Here is a 16,929-nt window from a genome sequence, read left to right as displayed (position 1 = left end):
AAACGCTAGAAGAAATGGGTCGAACGATAGAAACCAAAGAACGATAGAACAATGAGCAACTATAGATAAAAGCACGAAAAATGAAAGAACACTGGGAAGCCATAAAAGTAATTTGAGAAGGAGAACTGAAGGGAGCAAAGCGAGAGATAATTGTGGTCAAGGATCAAATTAATAAAGTAAAGAAGAAACAAATAGAGGCAGGGGAACGGGTAATAAAGATTAAGGAGGAGATTGTGAAATGTGTTGAAATGATGTGTAAGGATCGAGATAGCACATTGCAGGTACAGGTAGAGAGGATAGTTAGACAAACGGGATAAATTAATCCCTCATGAACGGAACACTGCAGGGACCTGGAGGGTTCGCCCAAGCGTTAGTCTCACAAGGACCAGCGTGTGGGGTTAGAACCATGAATGTCGAGAGCATGATGAATAGATCAGTTTATAGGATGCAATCTTGGTGCAGTTGCTAAATTTTTTTGCTTAACGAAAATGCAATTGCACTTCTTTTTTAATCGCAGGATTAACACGCACTTTACGCCATGCACTAGGACCTAAAAAAAAAAAATGTTGAGTTTCCGGTAACCTGACCTACCCCAATAATTCCTGCCGACCCCAATTTTTTTTTTGTGAAGGTCAACTTCCGGGCAGCCATTTTATGTCCATTGTGCATGGCATTACTCTGTGCCATTGTTGACTGCTGTGGTCTCAACACAGAGAATCAATGGATGTTTATTTCAGTTAAGGGGTCAGAAAATTTTATAACTTGGTTATATAACTAACAGCTTGGTCAGAAAAGGGGGTATGGGTCGGGGGGGGGGGTATATAACAATTGCTTTGTTGCCAGATTATGCAGAATAAATTTAAAGTGTATTAGTTGGGGGCAGGTTAAAGTTTTTTTTTTTTATTGTGAAGAGTATATACTTCATGGATGCCCCCAACGGGTGTAATCTCAGATTTTTGTCAATTGGAAAGGGTATAATATCTGAACATACAAGATTTTCAGGGACGATCAATGGGAGATTAGTACTGTATTCTTCAATGTCTTCATATGTTCTGTTGGGCCGTGTTGATGATGTGCTGTCTTTATCACTACTAAGACCAGCTTCACTGTTTCAAGGAAACCTTGCAGAGATACTAAATTGATGTCATTTAATCCTCTGACTTGTGTACACAATACTGTTTTACCCCTAATTTTGTATCCCATGATGGACATGTTAAAGTTCATGATTTTATATATTTTGAACTACCAACATACACATACGAGTTGGAAAGATGTAGAATACTGTTTCCATTTAAACACATCCCAGAGAATTAAAAAATCCCCACATCCAAAAAATTCCTACCAACCTACCCCATTCATTGAGCAGCATGTTATTGGAAACCCAACATTTTGGGGGGGGGGGGCTAATTCTGGAGTAGACTCCCTACTTCCATGGACATACGAATGACATATTAACTTGAGGACCTGAAAGGAAGAATAAAATTGAAGAGAATGTGGAAGTTGGTTCCAATGGTGGGAGAAAAGAGGAAAAAATGAGTGGATATGAACAATGATTCTGGATTTTGGGGGAAGAGTGGGGGGGGGGGTTGACAAAGCACGGAAACAGCAGCGAGTGCAAGACCAGAAAGGAAGCGGTAGAAGACAGAGAGACCAGCAACCTCTCTGTGATGGCGTAGTGATAGACCCATTATAGACTCAGTTTCATCATGGAGATTCCAATAATCTTGAGGCCTTGGTTTCCACAGCATCAATCTGAGCAATGTGAGGCAGGAGAGTCTCCCCAGAGGGGAAAGCAGTACTCCATCAAGCTGTGGATGAAGGCCTTGCAGGTGGATAGGAGTTCAGGTGTGCCAAGGAAGGCCTTTGTACAACGGAGGATGCCCAGTCAGCGACTGGCTATGGAGGCCTACTTTGAAATGTGATGTTGACTTTGACGTTGACCTACACTACTGGTCTAAAGTTTTAGAACACCCCCATTTTTCCAGTTTTTACTGAAATTTAAGCAGTTTAATGTTTCAATGGACTCTGAAATTAAAGCATAGAACAAATAAACAATTGCAGATCAAAAATAAATCATGGAATCGTTTTGTTGAACAAAATTTAATCTAAATGTTTGACTCATCAAAGTAGGCCCCTTTTGCAGATATAACAGCCGAACGTACTCGTGACATTCTTTCGACAATCAAAATCAAATGTTGTTCGGAAAGTTACTCCCAACACTGTTGCAGAAGTTCCCACAAATGTGTTGCACTTGTAGTTTGCTTTGCTTTTACCCTTCTGTCCAGTTCATCCCAAACCAGCTCGATGGGGTTCAAGTCTGGAGGCCATTCCATGATTTGAAGCCTACCGTCTTGTTCTTTTCTTCCAAGGTAGGTCTGACATAGCTGGAGGTATGTTTTGGGCCGTTATCTTGCTGTAGGATGAACCCCTGACCAACTAGGCGTAGACCAGAGGGGATTGCATGGCGCTGCAAAATGCTGTGGTAGCCCTTTTGGTTTAGGGTTCCAGTCTCTCTGTGCGAGTCACCGACTCTAGATCCAGCAAAAGAGCCCCAGATCATCACGCTTCCTCCTCCATGTTTGACAGTTGGTGTCACACACTGAGGAAGCATCCTTTCACCTACTCAACGGCGTACAAAAACCCTGCGTGATGAACCGAAGATGTCAAGTTTTGATTAATCCATCCATAAGACCTTCTTCCAGTTTTCAGTAGTCCCCTGGTGGTGCTTCATGGCCCAGGCAAGCCTCTTTTTCTTATTTTGCCATCTGAGCAATGGCTTTCTTACTGCCACTCGACCTGTCAAACCTGCAGCTCGAAGCCTTCTCTTCACAGTTGAAAATGAGACTTCCTTACTTCGACCAGTGTTAAGCTGTGATTGAAGCTGCTGTTCTGTGAGCCGACTATCACGCAAGCTGTTGACTCTCAGAAACTTGTCTTCTGATTGTGTTGTGGCTTTGGTTCTGCCAGACCTCTTCCTGTCAGAGTTTCCTCCAGTTTCCAATTGCCTTTTGATGGTGTAGGAAACTGTACTCACTGACACCTTGGCTTCTTTGCAATTTCTCTCAATGAAAGACCTACACTTTTAAGGGTTACCAGATGACCCGTGAACCCGTTGGGTTCCCATTGTGACAGTGGTTGGGGAAAAAAAAGATAACTCCAGCGAACTATACCGCTGAGGTTATTATACGTGCGTGGCCATATGTGCGTGGCCATACGTGCGTGGAAAAAAAAATTAACTTTCAAACTGCGTGCCAGAAACAACAACCACACAGGCCGTTCTTTTACTCTTGCACGCCCATACGTGCATGGCCATACGTGCGTGGCCGTACGTGCAAAAAAAAAAAAAACTTTCAAACCGCGTGCCAGAAACAACAGCCACACAGGCCGTTCCTTCGCTTTCACGTGCCCGTACATGCGTGGCCGTACGTGCAAGAAATAAAATAAAATAATTCAAACCGCATGCCAGAAACAACAACCACACAGGCCGTTCCTTCTCTTTCGCGTGCCCATACGTGCATGGCCATACGTGCGTGGCCGTACGTGCAAGAAATAAAATAAAATAATTCAAACCGCATGCCAGAAACAACAACCACACAGGCCGTTCCTTCGCTTTCGCGTGCCCATACGTGCATGGCCGTACGTGCAAAAAAAAAAAAAACTTTCAAACCGCGTGCCAGAAACAACAGCCACACAGGCCGTTCCTTCGCTTTCGCGTGCCCGTACATGCGTGGCCGTACGTGCAAAAAAAAAACAACAAATCTTTCAAACAAACACACAGGCCGTTCCTTCGCTCTCGCGTGCCCGTACGTACGTGGCCGTATGTGCGTGGCCATACGTGCGTGGAAAAAAAAATTAACTTTCAAACTGCGTGCCAGAAACAACAACCACACAGGCCGTTCTTTTACTCTTGCACGCCCATACGTGCATGGCCATACGTGCGTGGCCGTACGTGCAAAAAAAAAACAAACTTTCAAACCGCGTGCCAGAAACAACAGCCACACAGGCCGTTCCTTCGCTTTCGCGTGCCCGTACATGCGTGGCCGTACGTGCAAAAAAACAACAAATCTTTCAAACAAACACACAGGCCGTTCCTTCGCTCTTGTTAACGACGACTGGATTGGGGCATTGTGTTTATCTATAAATGCGCATAAGAAATCGAGAAATTATTAGAATACAGTAAGTCATCACTATCCAGAAGTCCGTACGTTGTAACCCATAATGGGGAACGCGCTCTAACTTGGCCATAACTTGAGAACCACTTGTCCGATTAATTTCAAACCTTTTGAAAGGCAAAACAAACAGATTGCTGGAATTATAGATAGATAGAAGATAGATACTGTGGGTGAAAAATGCCAAGCAACATGTCCTGTCATTGTTAACTAAGGCGCCCTTTCCCCATCGGCCACGCCTTCGCAGCAACGTGTCCTGTTGGTAAATAAATGGCCATAACTGGGGAACCACTTGTCCATTTAATATCAAACCTTAAAAAGGCACATACTCAGGTCCCCAGCAATATACCTGGCAAGTTTCAATGAGATCGGACCAGTGGTTGTCGAGAAACAGCGGTCACAGTCACAGTCACAGTCACAGTCACAGTCACAGTCACAGTCACAGTCACAGACACACACACACACACACACACACACACACACACACACACACACACACACACACACACACACACACACACACACACACACATTGCTGGAATTATAGATAGATTAATGAACACGGAAGTATTAGATCAAAATGGCGGTTTATTTTATGCTTAAAAATAAATCTTTCTTTGTCCATCATAAATTTTTGAGATTTTTATATGAATCACTTCAAGAAAAAAAAAAGATAGCTCCAGCGAACTATACCGCTGAGGTTTTTTGCATTGATTAAATTCTCCCAAAGAGTACTTGACTAAATTGGGAATTAATTTTTTAATAATTTTTTTCATTGCCCGATTTGAGCGAAACTTGATACTGCACACCACAGGAGAATGGTGAGTAAGGTGGCCCTAAAATTTTTGGGCTATCGTGTACCATTTTGTCTGTATTTTGGGAACATACAAACATACATACAAACATACATACATACAAGATGAGAGTTTTAGTAATATACTAGGCGACTCATGAACCTGTTGGGTTCCCGTTGTGACAGCGGTTGATGAAAAAAATCATTTCAAGAAAAAAAAACATAGCTCCAGCGAACTATACAGCTGAGGTTGTTTGCATTGATCAAATTCTCCTGAAGAGAACTTGACTAAATCGGGAGTTGATTTTTTCATAATTTTTTTCATTGCCCGATTTGAGCGAAACTTGATACTGCACACCACAGGAGAATGGTAAGTAAGGTGGCCCTAAAATTTTTGCGCTATCATTTACAGCTTTGTCTGTATTTCAGGAATACATACATACATACATACATACATACATACATACATACATACATACATACAAGATGAGAGTTTTAGTAACATATATGGATAGATAATGGTCTGTCTGTCTTCCTTTGTTAATTGTCTTTTTCTTGCCATTATGAAAGCAATACACTACTTCCTGCAATACAATATTGTCCAAATAATGCTTCAGAGGGTGGAGCAACACAGTCTGTTCCAACACTGCTTTTATACAGACAGAGGGTTTGTAACTAATCAACAAAAGTTGGGACACCTGTAAGAATTGTTTTCATCAACTTTCAAGGCTTAATTTACTTCCATTGCTGCAGAACAGCTGCAGTTGCTGACCCTTACTTGTTCCCTGAAAAGGGCCTTTTTTAACAACTGAAATTTACATTATTTTTCAGTTTTTAGAAACCTAAACTTCTTTTTTATCCTCTGGCAGTTTACCGCTTGGCTTTGTACCATTTCAGGTTATTTACTGGACTTTAACTGCTTAAACTTCAGTAAAAACTGAAAAATGGGGATGTTCTAAAACCTTTGACCGGTAGTGTATGTAGTCCTTTTCTCACCGGCAAATACATCCTCGGCACAGTCGATGAATGTTCCCAATGGCCACAAGCAATGATCCTATCATCCATCTCCACTCAGTGCTTCATTCAAGGCCGAACAACTGTTTAATCCACCTTTGGCTTGCCACATTAAAATTTATCAGATAATGGAACCTGGTTTATCAGTTTTGAGTTCAAATAGTTTTACAGCATTCATGGAATCAAACATCACAAAACTATGCTTTATTGGCCTCAAGCCAACTCAGAGAAAGTTCGTTTTTTCCCTGCATTCCAGGTAAGCCTTTTTGCACAACATGCATCGATCACAGGAATTGATGTCAGGGACTCTTCACATTTCTGCTAAATTATCGTACTACACAACAAACAAAACACGGATGCCATGCCGCATGCTTCAACCCACAACATACATGTAGGATTGTAGGTGATGCAGTTCTTCTACAACAACCAAAACAGAATAAGCTGAGTACCACCTATGATCCACATCCTTATACAGTAGTAGCAGTAAAGGGGGCGGCTGTTTTTCTTCAATGAGGTGGACAAAAAAATCATGTGCAACATATCACAAATTAATGACTTATCGGCAAAGTTCATTCACAGTTGTATAGAGAGGAGGACACCAAGGATGTTGGTAATTCCCCCAAGCAAAGCTGGCAAGTGACCCCCTAATCCAGTAGATTTAGCCCCAGAATGGCTGAACCTGAAACAAATTGCAATAGTTGTTTTTATTGCTGGATCTTGTTCAGGGGGTCACTCTGAATGTCTGAATATAAAATAGGACAAAATAGGACCACCGGAAGTGCTCTAATTTGCATAAATTCAAAATGGCCACCATTGAGCACTTGGGGGGCTGATATCTCCTAAACGGTGCATTTTAGACCCCATAAATGTATTATTAGCAGATAGGAAAGTGACCCCAAGGAATCCAAATATGTCGTCAAAATTTGTATATGACGTCATAGGCATCATATATGACGTCATAGGTGTCAAACAAATTCAAATCAAATTCAAATGAGTTTATTTTCCCTTATCATATAGTATAGATCGGGATTGACAAATAAACTATGCAACACAACATGGAACACAACAACCCCCCCCCCCCCAATCAGGGTAACCTACACCAGCATATTTCACCTAAGGTAAAAGGACTCAACGGCCAGGTGACTCTTTGTTCAGGTGATCATGAGTGTATCTGTACAATACATCAGATTTATGCGGCTATTTTTGCACTGTGGGCATGACAGATTTCATTTTGTATGCTTTGTGTAGTGACTGCTGTAGAGTGTACTGTGTATATGGTGTTTGGTTCAGATTGTTTGTGTGGGGTATTAGACGTTGTATGTACGCGCATAGCATTAGGTAAACTACTTGACTGATTTTCGTGGAATTTAGCATAGCTTTGACAATATCCTAAAAACTAATTTTCCATCCACAGGGTGACATCTACACCATGGATGACACAAAGTGTGCCATGTGCGAGAAACAGCTTGATGATGGCCGACAAACGTTTACTTTGACAGAGAAGGGTGCCCATAGTGTGAGGGAAGCTGCAAAATCAAGAGGAGTTGCCATCAACGTGATGGTGGGGCAGAAGTTCCACTCTGAATGCAGACTAGACTTTTGCAACAAGAAATCCATACAGTTTTCGTTAAAAACGAAAGTTTCAGGAGGAGCCAGAGCCGCCAAGTCGCTGTTCTATTGAACCCATATTTAAGTTTTTGGAACACTGCTTCCTTTGTGGGATGTCAGCAGACACCAACTCTGATGATTTCTTACCCTGTTCGAACGTGGGACTTCCAGAGGTCTATCTTTAAAGCATACGACCAAAGGCCCTCAAACGATCCTTTGGCAGAGAACGTTCGGGGACGTTTGGAATCTTGCATTGACCTTCACACGGCAGATGCCATTTACCACATAGTTTGTAGTGTAAACATCAGAACAGGGAAGCAAATTCCACTCCGTTACAGAAGATGGGAGAAAACGGCATCAAGACCCTAAGCGCAGATGGTGATGCTGATGTCTTGATTGTGAAAACGGCTGTAAGGTGTTCAACGTCTGCTTGTACGCAACTAATAGGAGAAGATACAGATCTTCTTGCACTGTTGTGTTTCTATTGTGGTGATGATTGCAAAGGACTCGTCTTCAGGTTAGAATGCAAGTGTGGGGAGAAGGAGGTGAAGAGGAGAGTCTGGGACATTGTTTGCCTCAAGAAGCAGTTGGGGAAAGAATTGTGTAGTCTCTTGCCAGTGATCCATGCCATTGCTGGATGTGACACAACATCCAGGATATTTGGGATAGGGAAAGGAGCACCTGTGAAGAAATCCCAAAATCATCACGAGTTTAAGTCGCAAATTCTAAAGTTGGCTCAAGAAGGGTTGGGGGTAGAGGACGTAGATAAGGCAGGAGAGAGCACTCTTGTCTTTCTATGTGGTAGAAAGATGGAAGAAAGCCTGGATGACCTGAGAGCCAGGAAGTTCTCGGAAAAGGTGGCTACCAGTGCTCGCAGTGTCCAAGTACAGACGTTACCTCCAACATCCAACACAGCAAGATATCACTCACAGAGGGTTTACTATCAAGCCCAGATTTGGATGGGGAAAGAAGAACTGAATCCAACGGATTGGGGGTGGCATTTGTGAGATGGTCGAATGCAGCCAAGCACGATGGATTTGCTTCCTGCACCGGAATATCTGTTGAAAATAATCTGGTGCCAATGCAAGGGTGATTGTGACACCCAACGTTGCAGCTGTCGGAAAAATGGCTTAGAGTGTTCACCATCATGCACGGGATGCAAAGGGACATTATGCACTAATAAGGGGGATGTTGCCACCGATATTGATTCAGACTAAGTAAAACCTCATCACGTGAATAAGCCAGGACATGTATAGGACAGACTCTGTGGAGGTATACATTTGAATTTGAATTTGTTAATGTACAAGGCATAGCTCATGGTACATATTTCAGACTAGGATATTTCCAAAGAACGTCATACATGTACTTCCTACAAAAACATTGAGGAAAACATAAATTTAACATAAATTATTTTCAATGACGTCATCAATGAAGTCATTTCTGACATATATGACGTCATATACAAATTTTGACGACATATTTGGATTCCTTGGGGTCACTTTCCTATCTGCTAATAATACATTTATGGGGTCTAAAACGCACCGTTTAGGAGATATCAGCCCCCAAGTGCTCAATGGCGGCCATTTTGAATTTATGCAAATTAGGGCATTTCCGGTGGTCCTATTTTGTCCCATTTTATATTGGGACATTCAGAGTGACCCTCTGAACAAGATCCAGCAATAAAAAAAACTATTGCAATTTGTTTCAGGTTATAGTGTAATTCTACTGGACTACCCAAGGCTTGTCCGAAGGCCAGATCATGATGGGCCTGATGCCCTCCTTGATGCCTGCAGGATTACAAAACAAATTTTTAAATTGAATTGTGAATGTTGGAGACGACCACCGTGCCGAACTGATGTGTTCATGCTTTGAAAGTTTTTGAAACCTACTTTGATTAACTTTATGTGTTATGTGGTTGTTTGAGTCACAACACTATGCAACACAATTTTTGTTCCCGGGTAGTAAGTGTTATTTCCTAATTGCTTATGCCTCTAAAGTATGGAAAATGGCTATTATTCCCCTCAAACTTTGCTTTTGTGACCAGGAGATGTTTTTTTGAAATTAACCTATTTTCAATGAGAAAACGGGCGAATTTGTGTCTTTTCGTTCGCACAAAGTCAGAAAAAAAACAACATATGAATCAAAATTAACATGGATTTATACTAAATTTATACAAAAATGACCACAAAAGATTTAGAAGTGAGTAGTTTTTCGAGATTTACGATTATACACTAAACCACTTTCACGAATCAGCCCCCAATGTAGTCTTCCATCATGTTCTGGTTATACTGCCTTTGGTAGCGCGTTCAAAGTCCAGTATATCCTGGTGGAAGCGCTCGCCTTGCTCCTCCGAGTACGCTCCCATGTTATCCTTGAATTTATTAAGATGAGATTCAAGGATATGGACTTTGAGGGACATCCTGCAGCCCATGGTGTCATAGTTCTTCACCAGAGTCTCAACCAGCTCCACATAGTTTTCGGCCTTGTGATTGCCCAGGAGGCCCCAAACCACTGCGACAAAGCTGTTCCAAGCCGCTTTCTCCACCCTATTGAGATTCTTGGGAAATTCTTTGCACTCCATGATCTTCTTTATCTGTGGTCCGATGAAGACACGGCTTTGACCGTTTCCTCAGACAGCTGAGGGAAGAAGTCTTGAATGTACTTGAAGGCTGCCGATTCCTTATCCAGAGTCGTGACAAATTGATTCATAAGGCCCAACTTGGTGTGCAGTGGTGGAATCAGCACCTTCCTGTGATCCACCAGTGGCTCCCATTTGACGTTACTCCTTCCCACGGAGAACTCGGTCTGCTATGGTCAGTATCCAGCCTGTGGTAGTGCGCTTTGGTGTCCCTGCTGTCCCAAAGGCAAAGATAGCAGGGATACTTGGTCCAACCGCCTTGGAGACCCATCATGAATGCCACCATTTTGAAGTCTCCGATGACCTCCCAGCCGTACTCATCGTACTTCAAGGCGTTCAGTAAGGTCTTGATGCTGTTGTAATCCTCATTGAGGTGCACCGAGTGAGCCAGGGGAAGAGAGGGGTACTTGTTCCCATTATGGAGCAGCACGGCTTTGAGACTCCTGGATGAGCTGTCAATGAAGAGGCGCCACTCGTTTGGGTTACAGGCAATTCTGATCGCCTCAAACAGACTGGTCTGTCACATTGTGGCAGAAGCAGAGTCCATCTTCACTGGTGAAGAAGCTGGAAAAAGCTTGGTGGTGATTCCTCTGATCTGCGACTTGCACACTTTCTTCCAACAAGTTCCACTGCTTGAACCTCACCGTCAGAGGCTCGGCATTGGACTTGGTGAGACCAAGATCTCTGATCAAGTCGTTGAGGTATTTTTGTCTCAAAAAGCAATCTCCTGGTCACAAAAGCAAAGTTTGAGGGGGATAATAGCCATTTTCTATACTGTTGAGGCATTAGCAATTAGAAAATAATACTTACTACCCAGGAATAAAAAACATGAAAAATTTGTCGATCTTTTCTTTCTTCAGACCACGTATTGACGGAAAACGCAAAATGAATCAGAAGGCGCATTTCGAATGTGAAAAGGGCAACTTCTTGAGATAGAGGAACAAAAGGAAGCAGGATGAAGAAGAAACCGAGAAAATAAGGCAACAAGAAGAGCACGTTTGTCTGTGACTGATTTAAAATGCATTTTTGAGCACAAAGCAGAGAAGGCCAACAGAGATTTGTTCGTGAAAAAAACGGATGATGAGAGGACATCAAGGCAGACACAAAATCGTATCCAGCATTAGAGAAGGTGGCATTCAGCTCTGCACAGACAGCTATCTGTCCGGCAGGCCTCGAGTATATAAACACATATATATATATATATATATATATATATATATATATATATATATATATATATATATATATATATATATATAATTTATTTTTTTTCACTTATTTAGACTAGTGCAAGTGGCCTTGAAAATAAAAGTGGAAATTTGTACTAGTCATAATACCCAGGGGGCCTTAAGACCTAGACAGCATGAACATGAGATGATTGGTCTGGGTGGACACAGTGGGAAACTAGAGGGGGAGCACTCGGGAGAGTGCAAAACGTCCGCCGCCAATACTGCTGGGTCACTCAAGTGAACCTTATATCTTATTCATTAAATATGATGTCAACAGTGCTGAGTTTTGTTCTTTTCTCAAACATTTTTTTGGCAGGGGGGGGGTGGAAATCACTTAAAACATGTAGAAATGCAAAAAAAAGAAATCGAAATTTTGTTGAAAAAAAAGTTGCAAAATTTTTTTTTCTCGAACAATTTTTTTTTTGGGGGGGGGTTGGAAATCACTTGAAACATGTAGAAATGCAAAAAAAATTTCTCTAACAATTTTCTTTTGGGGGGTTGGAAATCACTTAAAACATGTAGAAATGCAAAAAAAAAAATTTCTCCAACAATTTTTTTTTGGGGGGGGGGTTGGAAATCACTTAAACATGTATAAATGCAAAAAAAAAATTCTCTAACAATTTTCTTTTGGGGGGGTTGGAAATCACTTAAAACATGTAGAAATGCAAAAAAAAAAATTTTTCCCAACAATTTTTTTTGGGGGGGTTGGGGGTTGGAAATCACTTAAGCATGTAGAAATGCAAAAAAAAAAATTATCTTTTTTGGGGGGTGGGTAACAATTTTTTTTGGGGGGGTTGGAAATCACTTAAAACATGTAGAAATGCAAAAAAATATTTCTGAAACAATTTCTTTTTGGGGGGGTTGGAAATCACTTAAAACATGCAGAAATGCAAAAAAAAAAAAATTCTCTAACAATTTTCTTTTTGGAGGGAGGGTAACAATTTTTTTTGGGGGGGTTGGAAATCACTTAAAACATGTAGAAATGCAAAAAAAAAAATTTTCTCTAACAATTTTCTTTTTGGAGGGGAGGGTAACAATTTTTTTTTTGGGGAGGGTTGGAAATCACTTAAAACATGTAGAAATGCAAAAAAAATTTCTCCAACAATTTTTTTTGGGGGAGGGGTAACTTTTTTGGGGGGGGGGTTGGAAATCACTAAAAACATGTAGAAATGCAAAAAAAAAATTTTTTTTCTCCAACAATTTTCTTTTTGGGGAGGGGGGGGGTTGGAAATCACTTAAAAGATGTAGAAATGAAAAAAAAAAATTTTTTCTCTAACAATTTTTCTTTTTTGTGGGGGGGGGGACCAAGTCCAAAATTTAATGGCATGATCCTTGGACCATACCTAACCGCCCCACCAAGTTTCGTCGAAATCCGTTGAGGAGTTTTTCCGTAATACTGTTCACAAACAAACAAACAAACAAACAAACAAACAAACAGAAAGGGGTGAAAACAGTAACCTCCATCCATCTTCGAAGATCGCGGAGGTTAATGAAACCAAATCTTCATATATATTCCAGCGTTTTATTACAGGGATAGAAAGAGCTTCCTTTTTTATTGTTTTTTTTAAAGATGTGGAAGAACGTGCTTCCCTTTAAGCGACACTCCTTGAGGTTGAATTATTTGTTGCTTGGTGGGCCGTGGCTTGGTGTCTATGGCCATACATGCAGTTTGGTAAGGCAGCTACCAAAGAAATTGCATTAATATTAATTAACCAGGTCATGAAAAAAAATTCAAATGGATTTTATCACGTCGTGATATTCGGCCACCCGATATTGGTGTGATGTGTTATTTAATTCCGCAATGGTGACTGCAGCAGAACTCCAAGCCACGTGACATGACATTGGTAACAAAAGAGTTTAAATACCATAAATCTCAGTACTGGTGTATAAATGTATTTTACTGGATAAATGTGTTGACAGCACATAGCTATTATTCACACTTCGTTGCCGAGGGAACAATCTCATTGAACTTGAATGATATATCGAACATGCTCGAACATCAAGTTACAGGCTGACCTTGTGGCATCTGGCCAGAATGTCAAATGACTCAAATTAACAGACATTCCGGGCCAGGGCACCAATATAGTTAATGCTCAGGAATAATTGCACGCCATTCTTATCGGTTTTGGTTAATACCGGGAAAATATACATACCTGCAGGGGTGGGGGGTACAAAGACAACAAAGCTTGGGAGTCTGCAAACGACCATTTAATACCGCAATGATGACTGCAGCAGAATGCTCGGTCACATGACCCAACCGCCAAACACTGTACGTCACTTCCTCTATACCAAATTGAGGCAGTACCATAATGCCGACTCTACACTCTCCCGGGCTATAACGAATGTTGCTCTCAACATTCACACCCAAGTACTTTATACCATAATATGTATATTTGTGAACTACATCATGAGTTTATGAAAGAACGAATTTGCTTCACAATAGTGACAGACACTGGATACAATAGCCATTTTATGCGTTCAAATGTAAAGTAATGACCGCCTCGGGTTTTATTCCTCAACTCCCGCCTCATTTACAGTTCCGGCAGAGGATCAACACTATGGGTGGGTGGCCATCCCTATACTGTCGCTTCATCGTATGGTGTTTTAATTTCACATCACCGATACGAGTCCTCATTTTTGTGCTCGACAAGTCACATTACCTACAATCACAACGATACTTCCCGATGTCTCCATGGAATAAGGAAATGCTGATTCAATTTACAATCACTGTTCAATTCTCACACCATTTCCAGTACTCTTGGACAACACAGTCAGAAGCTGCTTCGTCTCCAGACACAAGATGGGTGGGATTATATGGACTAGTGAACTGCCTGTGTTAGGCAAAACATTATTGAGATTAACCAGGGGTACATATGGACTGATGCCCTCATCACTCATCACAGGTGGTCCCACGTGGTTCGCCGCAACATAAGCTCTTGCACATGATTCTCCCAGAAAGTCATACTGTGAGTGAAGGTCTGTGGTGGTCATCGCTTTTGGTTTGGATGACCACTGCATTGTTGGGGCTCGGGTACAACACGGGTGCTGGTCAACACCTCGGAACCAAAATCATCTTCCACTTTCACGTCTTCTGCATTTGGCCTAAAAGAGTCTGCAAGTTAATTCAATAGTGTGGAGGATCGGTCGTTGTGACTCTCCAGCTCCTCCACGAGAGTCTGTTCCTCCTGAGTCAGTGGGCCCTGATGAGGTATGAGGTAGTACAAATCCGACGAGTCCTCATCCGACCTGGAGTCTGCACTTGTCAGCACTTGATGACCGAGGGTCCTCTCCCTATTTTTTATTATACTTCCACTGATTGTGGTGGCATAATTTCATGCTTTCAACTTGCTATGAATAACGGTGCATCACCATTGCTGCCGAGTAGGGGGCACCACTAATGCAATGCCCCTATTACAAGCACACTGGCACTCGTTTTGCCTACCTCAGAAGGATGACAGGCTGAATAAACCACACCTGGTGTTACTTCAATGGCTGATGGGGCTCAAACTCACGACCTGAAGATCCCAAGCCCACCACCCAAACCTTGAAGCCAATACCATGCTTCCTCTCCCTATTGCTGTTCTGCAGCAATGTTATTTTCCTTCCAGATATGACGAGGGAACAAATTGGTGTAATCAGCAGGTTGTTGAAGAGTGAAAGTAGGTTTTGATGAAGAATTCCAGCTCCTCCACTTCCATCCTCCCGTCTCACCTGGTTAACCGGGCTATCGACATCGATTTGCTTCACCACAATGTGCACATTCTCTTCCCAAAATGACCGCAATTTTCCAAGTCCCCCCTCGCGGTAGACATACTTTGTCTCTACGATCATCTCGGGTTTCCTCTATGAAACACTGGAATGTTCCTGGAGCTCCAGCAAAACCAAATGGGATGTGTTTCCACTCATATAGCCCTCATTGGGTGACATATATGTTTATATGTTGGCATTGAACCTTGATCCAGCCCTGGTGGTATGCTTTTCCCTGGTCTCAGAGAGTAAATCGCCTGTTTCCACCAAGGTTGTTCAAAGTTTCCTCAATCCTTGGAATGGATTGTCTGTTTCCCACTGTTTTGGTATTCAATTGCTGAAAATCAATACACAGGCATAGACTATCATCCTTCTTGTGAACACAAACAATGGGCTCGAGGTAGATTTGGTGATCCACCCATTTCTTATTTGTCTTCCAGGTTGTCTTTCACCTCCTGGCGGAGAGGTTTCAGAATTTACATGCAAGTTTTCTGCACTGGTGTATGATCGAACAGTGTGATATCCATTTGCATGTCTGTGACACATCTGTTGTCCTTACTGTTCAAGGAGAATGCTTCACACTCCTCTCTTAACAAGTCCCTTACAAATTGTTTCTGTTTCCCATCCAGGGCATATTATCTCAATAGACCAGTGGGTCCCACACCTTATCTCGAGGGATCCCTGTGGTCTGTGATGCTGGAATATCAGCGTGCCCAACCTTGTCCCCAATTCCATCTTTGCTGCAACCAATGCCTACACTGGCATTACGGACTTGATTTTCTGCAGGTTCCCCAGTATTTGGTTCGAAGGGAGTTCTATGTGGCATGTGGAGCATTGTTGTCAATGACAATTCTCACTGTACAAGATGAGCCTTGTTGTGTTTGGACCAATGTTGTACTCAAGTCTAGTCTCTCAGGCCAGGATGTATCCTTATCTGGTATGAACACGGCCAATCCTGGGTCTCCTGTGGCTCCATTGTGGACTCTGCATTTCATAATCTTCGTTTATCCCTTTCCCTAAATTCACTGGGCATACAATGGCTTTTCTGCTCGCCTTAATCAAGTTTGCTACTGCAGGCACTTCTTTGGATGTCAGAGATGGAACTGCATTACTCAGATACTCTTTGAAAGTTGCTGTCTGGCCCTCTAAGTATTCGATAACATTACAGCCAATGATTGGAGTCTCAGCCCCTCACAGCAGTAATCAGAAATGGAACCATCATTCTCTTCCCTTTTTGTTCCAGTTTAAGTTCCAGTGCTACTTATCCAGCATATGGTATTGGAGTTCCATTAGCTGCCATAACTGTCAAGTCACCCACCAGCAAATCTTCAATAGGAGCGATGCCAACATCAGACATGTTCTGCTCAAGTCAGGTTAAAGGGAGTATACAGATCTGGAAGCCAGTGTCCCACAATACATTTACAACAACATCATTCAGTGAGCACTGTATAACGCAATGGTTACCAAGTAATTGATTATAATTAATGACTGCCTCGCTTTAGGGCTGAGTTGGTCCACAGTACCCTTCAAGGCATCTAAAGTGATCGTGATATATATATATATATCTATCTATCTATCTATCTATCTATCTATCTATCTATCTATCTATCTATCTCTCTCTCTCTCTCTCTCTCTCTCTCTCTCTCTCTCTCTCTCTCTCTCTCTCTCTCTCTCTCTCTCTCTCTCTCTCTCTCTCTCTCTCTCTCTCTCTCTCTGTGTCTCTCTCTCTCT

The 16,929-nt window shown here is 42.0% G+C and overlaps 1 protein-coding gene across 16 annotated transcripts in view; it reads right to left on the bottom strand.

Annotated features, from left to right (window-relative positions):
- The window catches only part of LOC147015767 (uncharacterized), a 239,677-nt gene that overhangs the window by 132,675 nt on the left and 90,073 nt on the right, over positions 1–16,929 (bottom strand). The window contains exon 1 of one of the 16 annotated variants that reach the window (XM_085848272.1): positions 13,605–16,742. The exons of the other annotated variants lie outside the window; for them this stretch is intronic. Coding sequence (XP_085704398.1) covers positions 13,605–13,659 — 55 coding nt within the window. The 5' untranslated portion in view covers positions 13,660–16,742. Of the gene's footprint in view, positions 1–13,604; positions 16,743–16,929 lie in introns of those variants that run through there. 16 annotated transcript variants of the gene reach the window in all.

The sequence above is a fragment of the Eptatretus burgeri genome, chromosome 12 (genome assembly GCF_056783735.1).
Source record: "Eptatretus burgeri isolate ZD-2024b chromosome 12, Ebu_testis_v1, whole genome shotgun sequence".
Lineage (NCBI taxonomy): Eukaryota > Metazoa > Chordata > Myxini > Myxiniformes > Myxinidae > Eptatretus > Eptatretus burgeri.
This window is presented reverse-complemented; position numbering and strand designations above follow the sequence as displayed.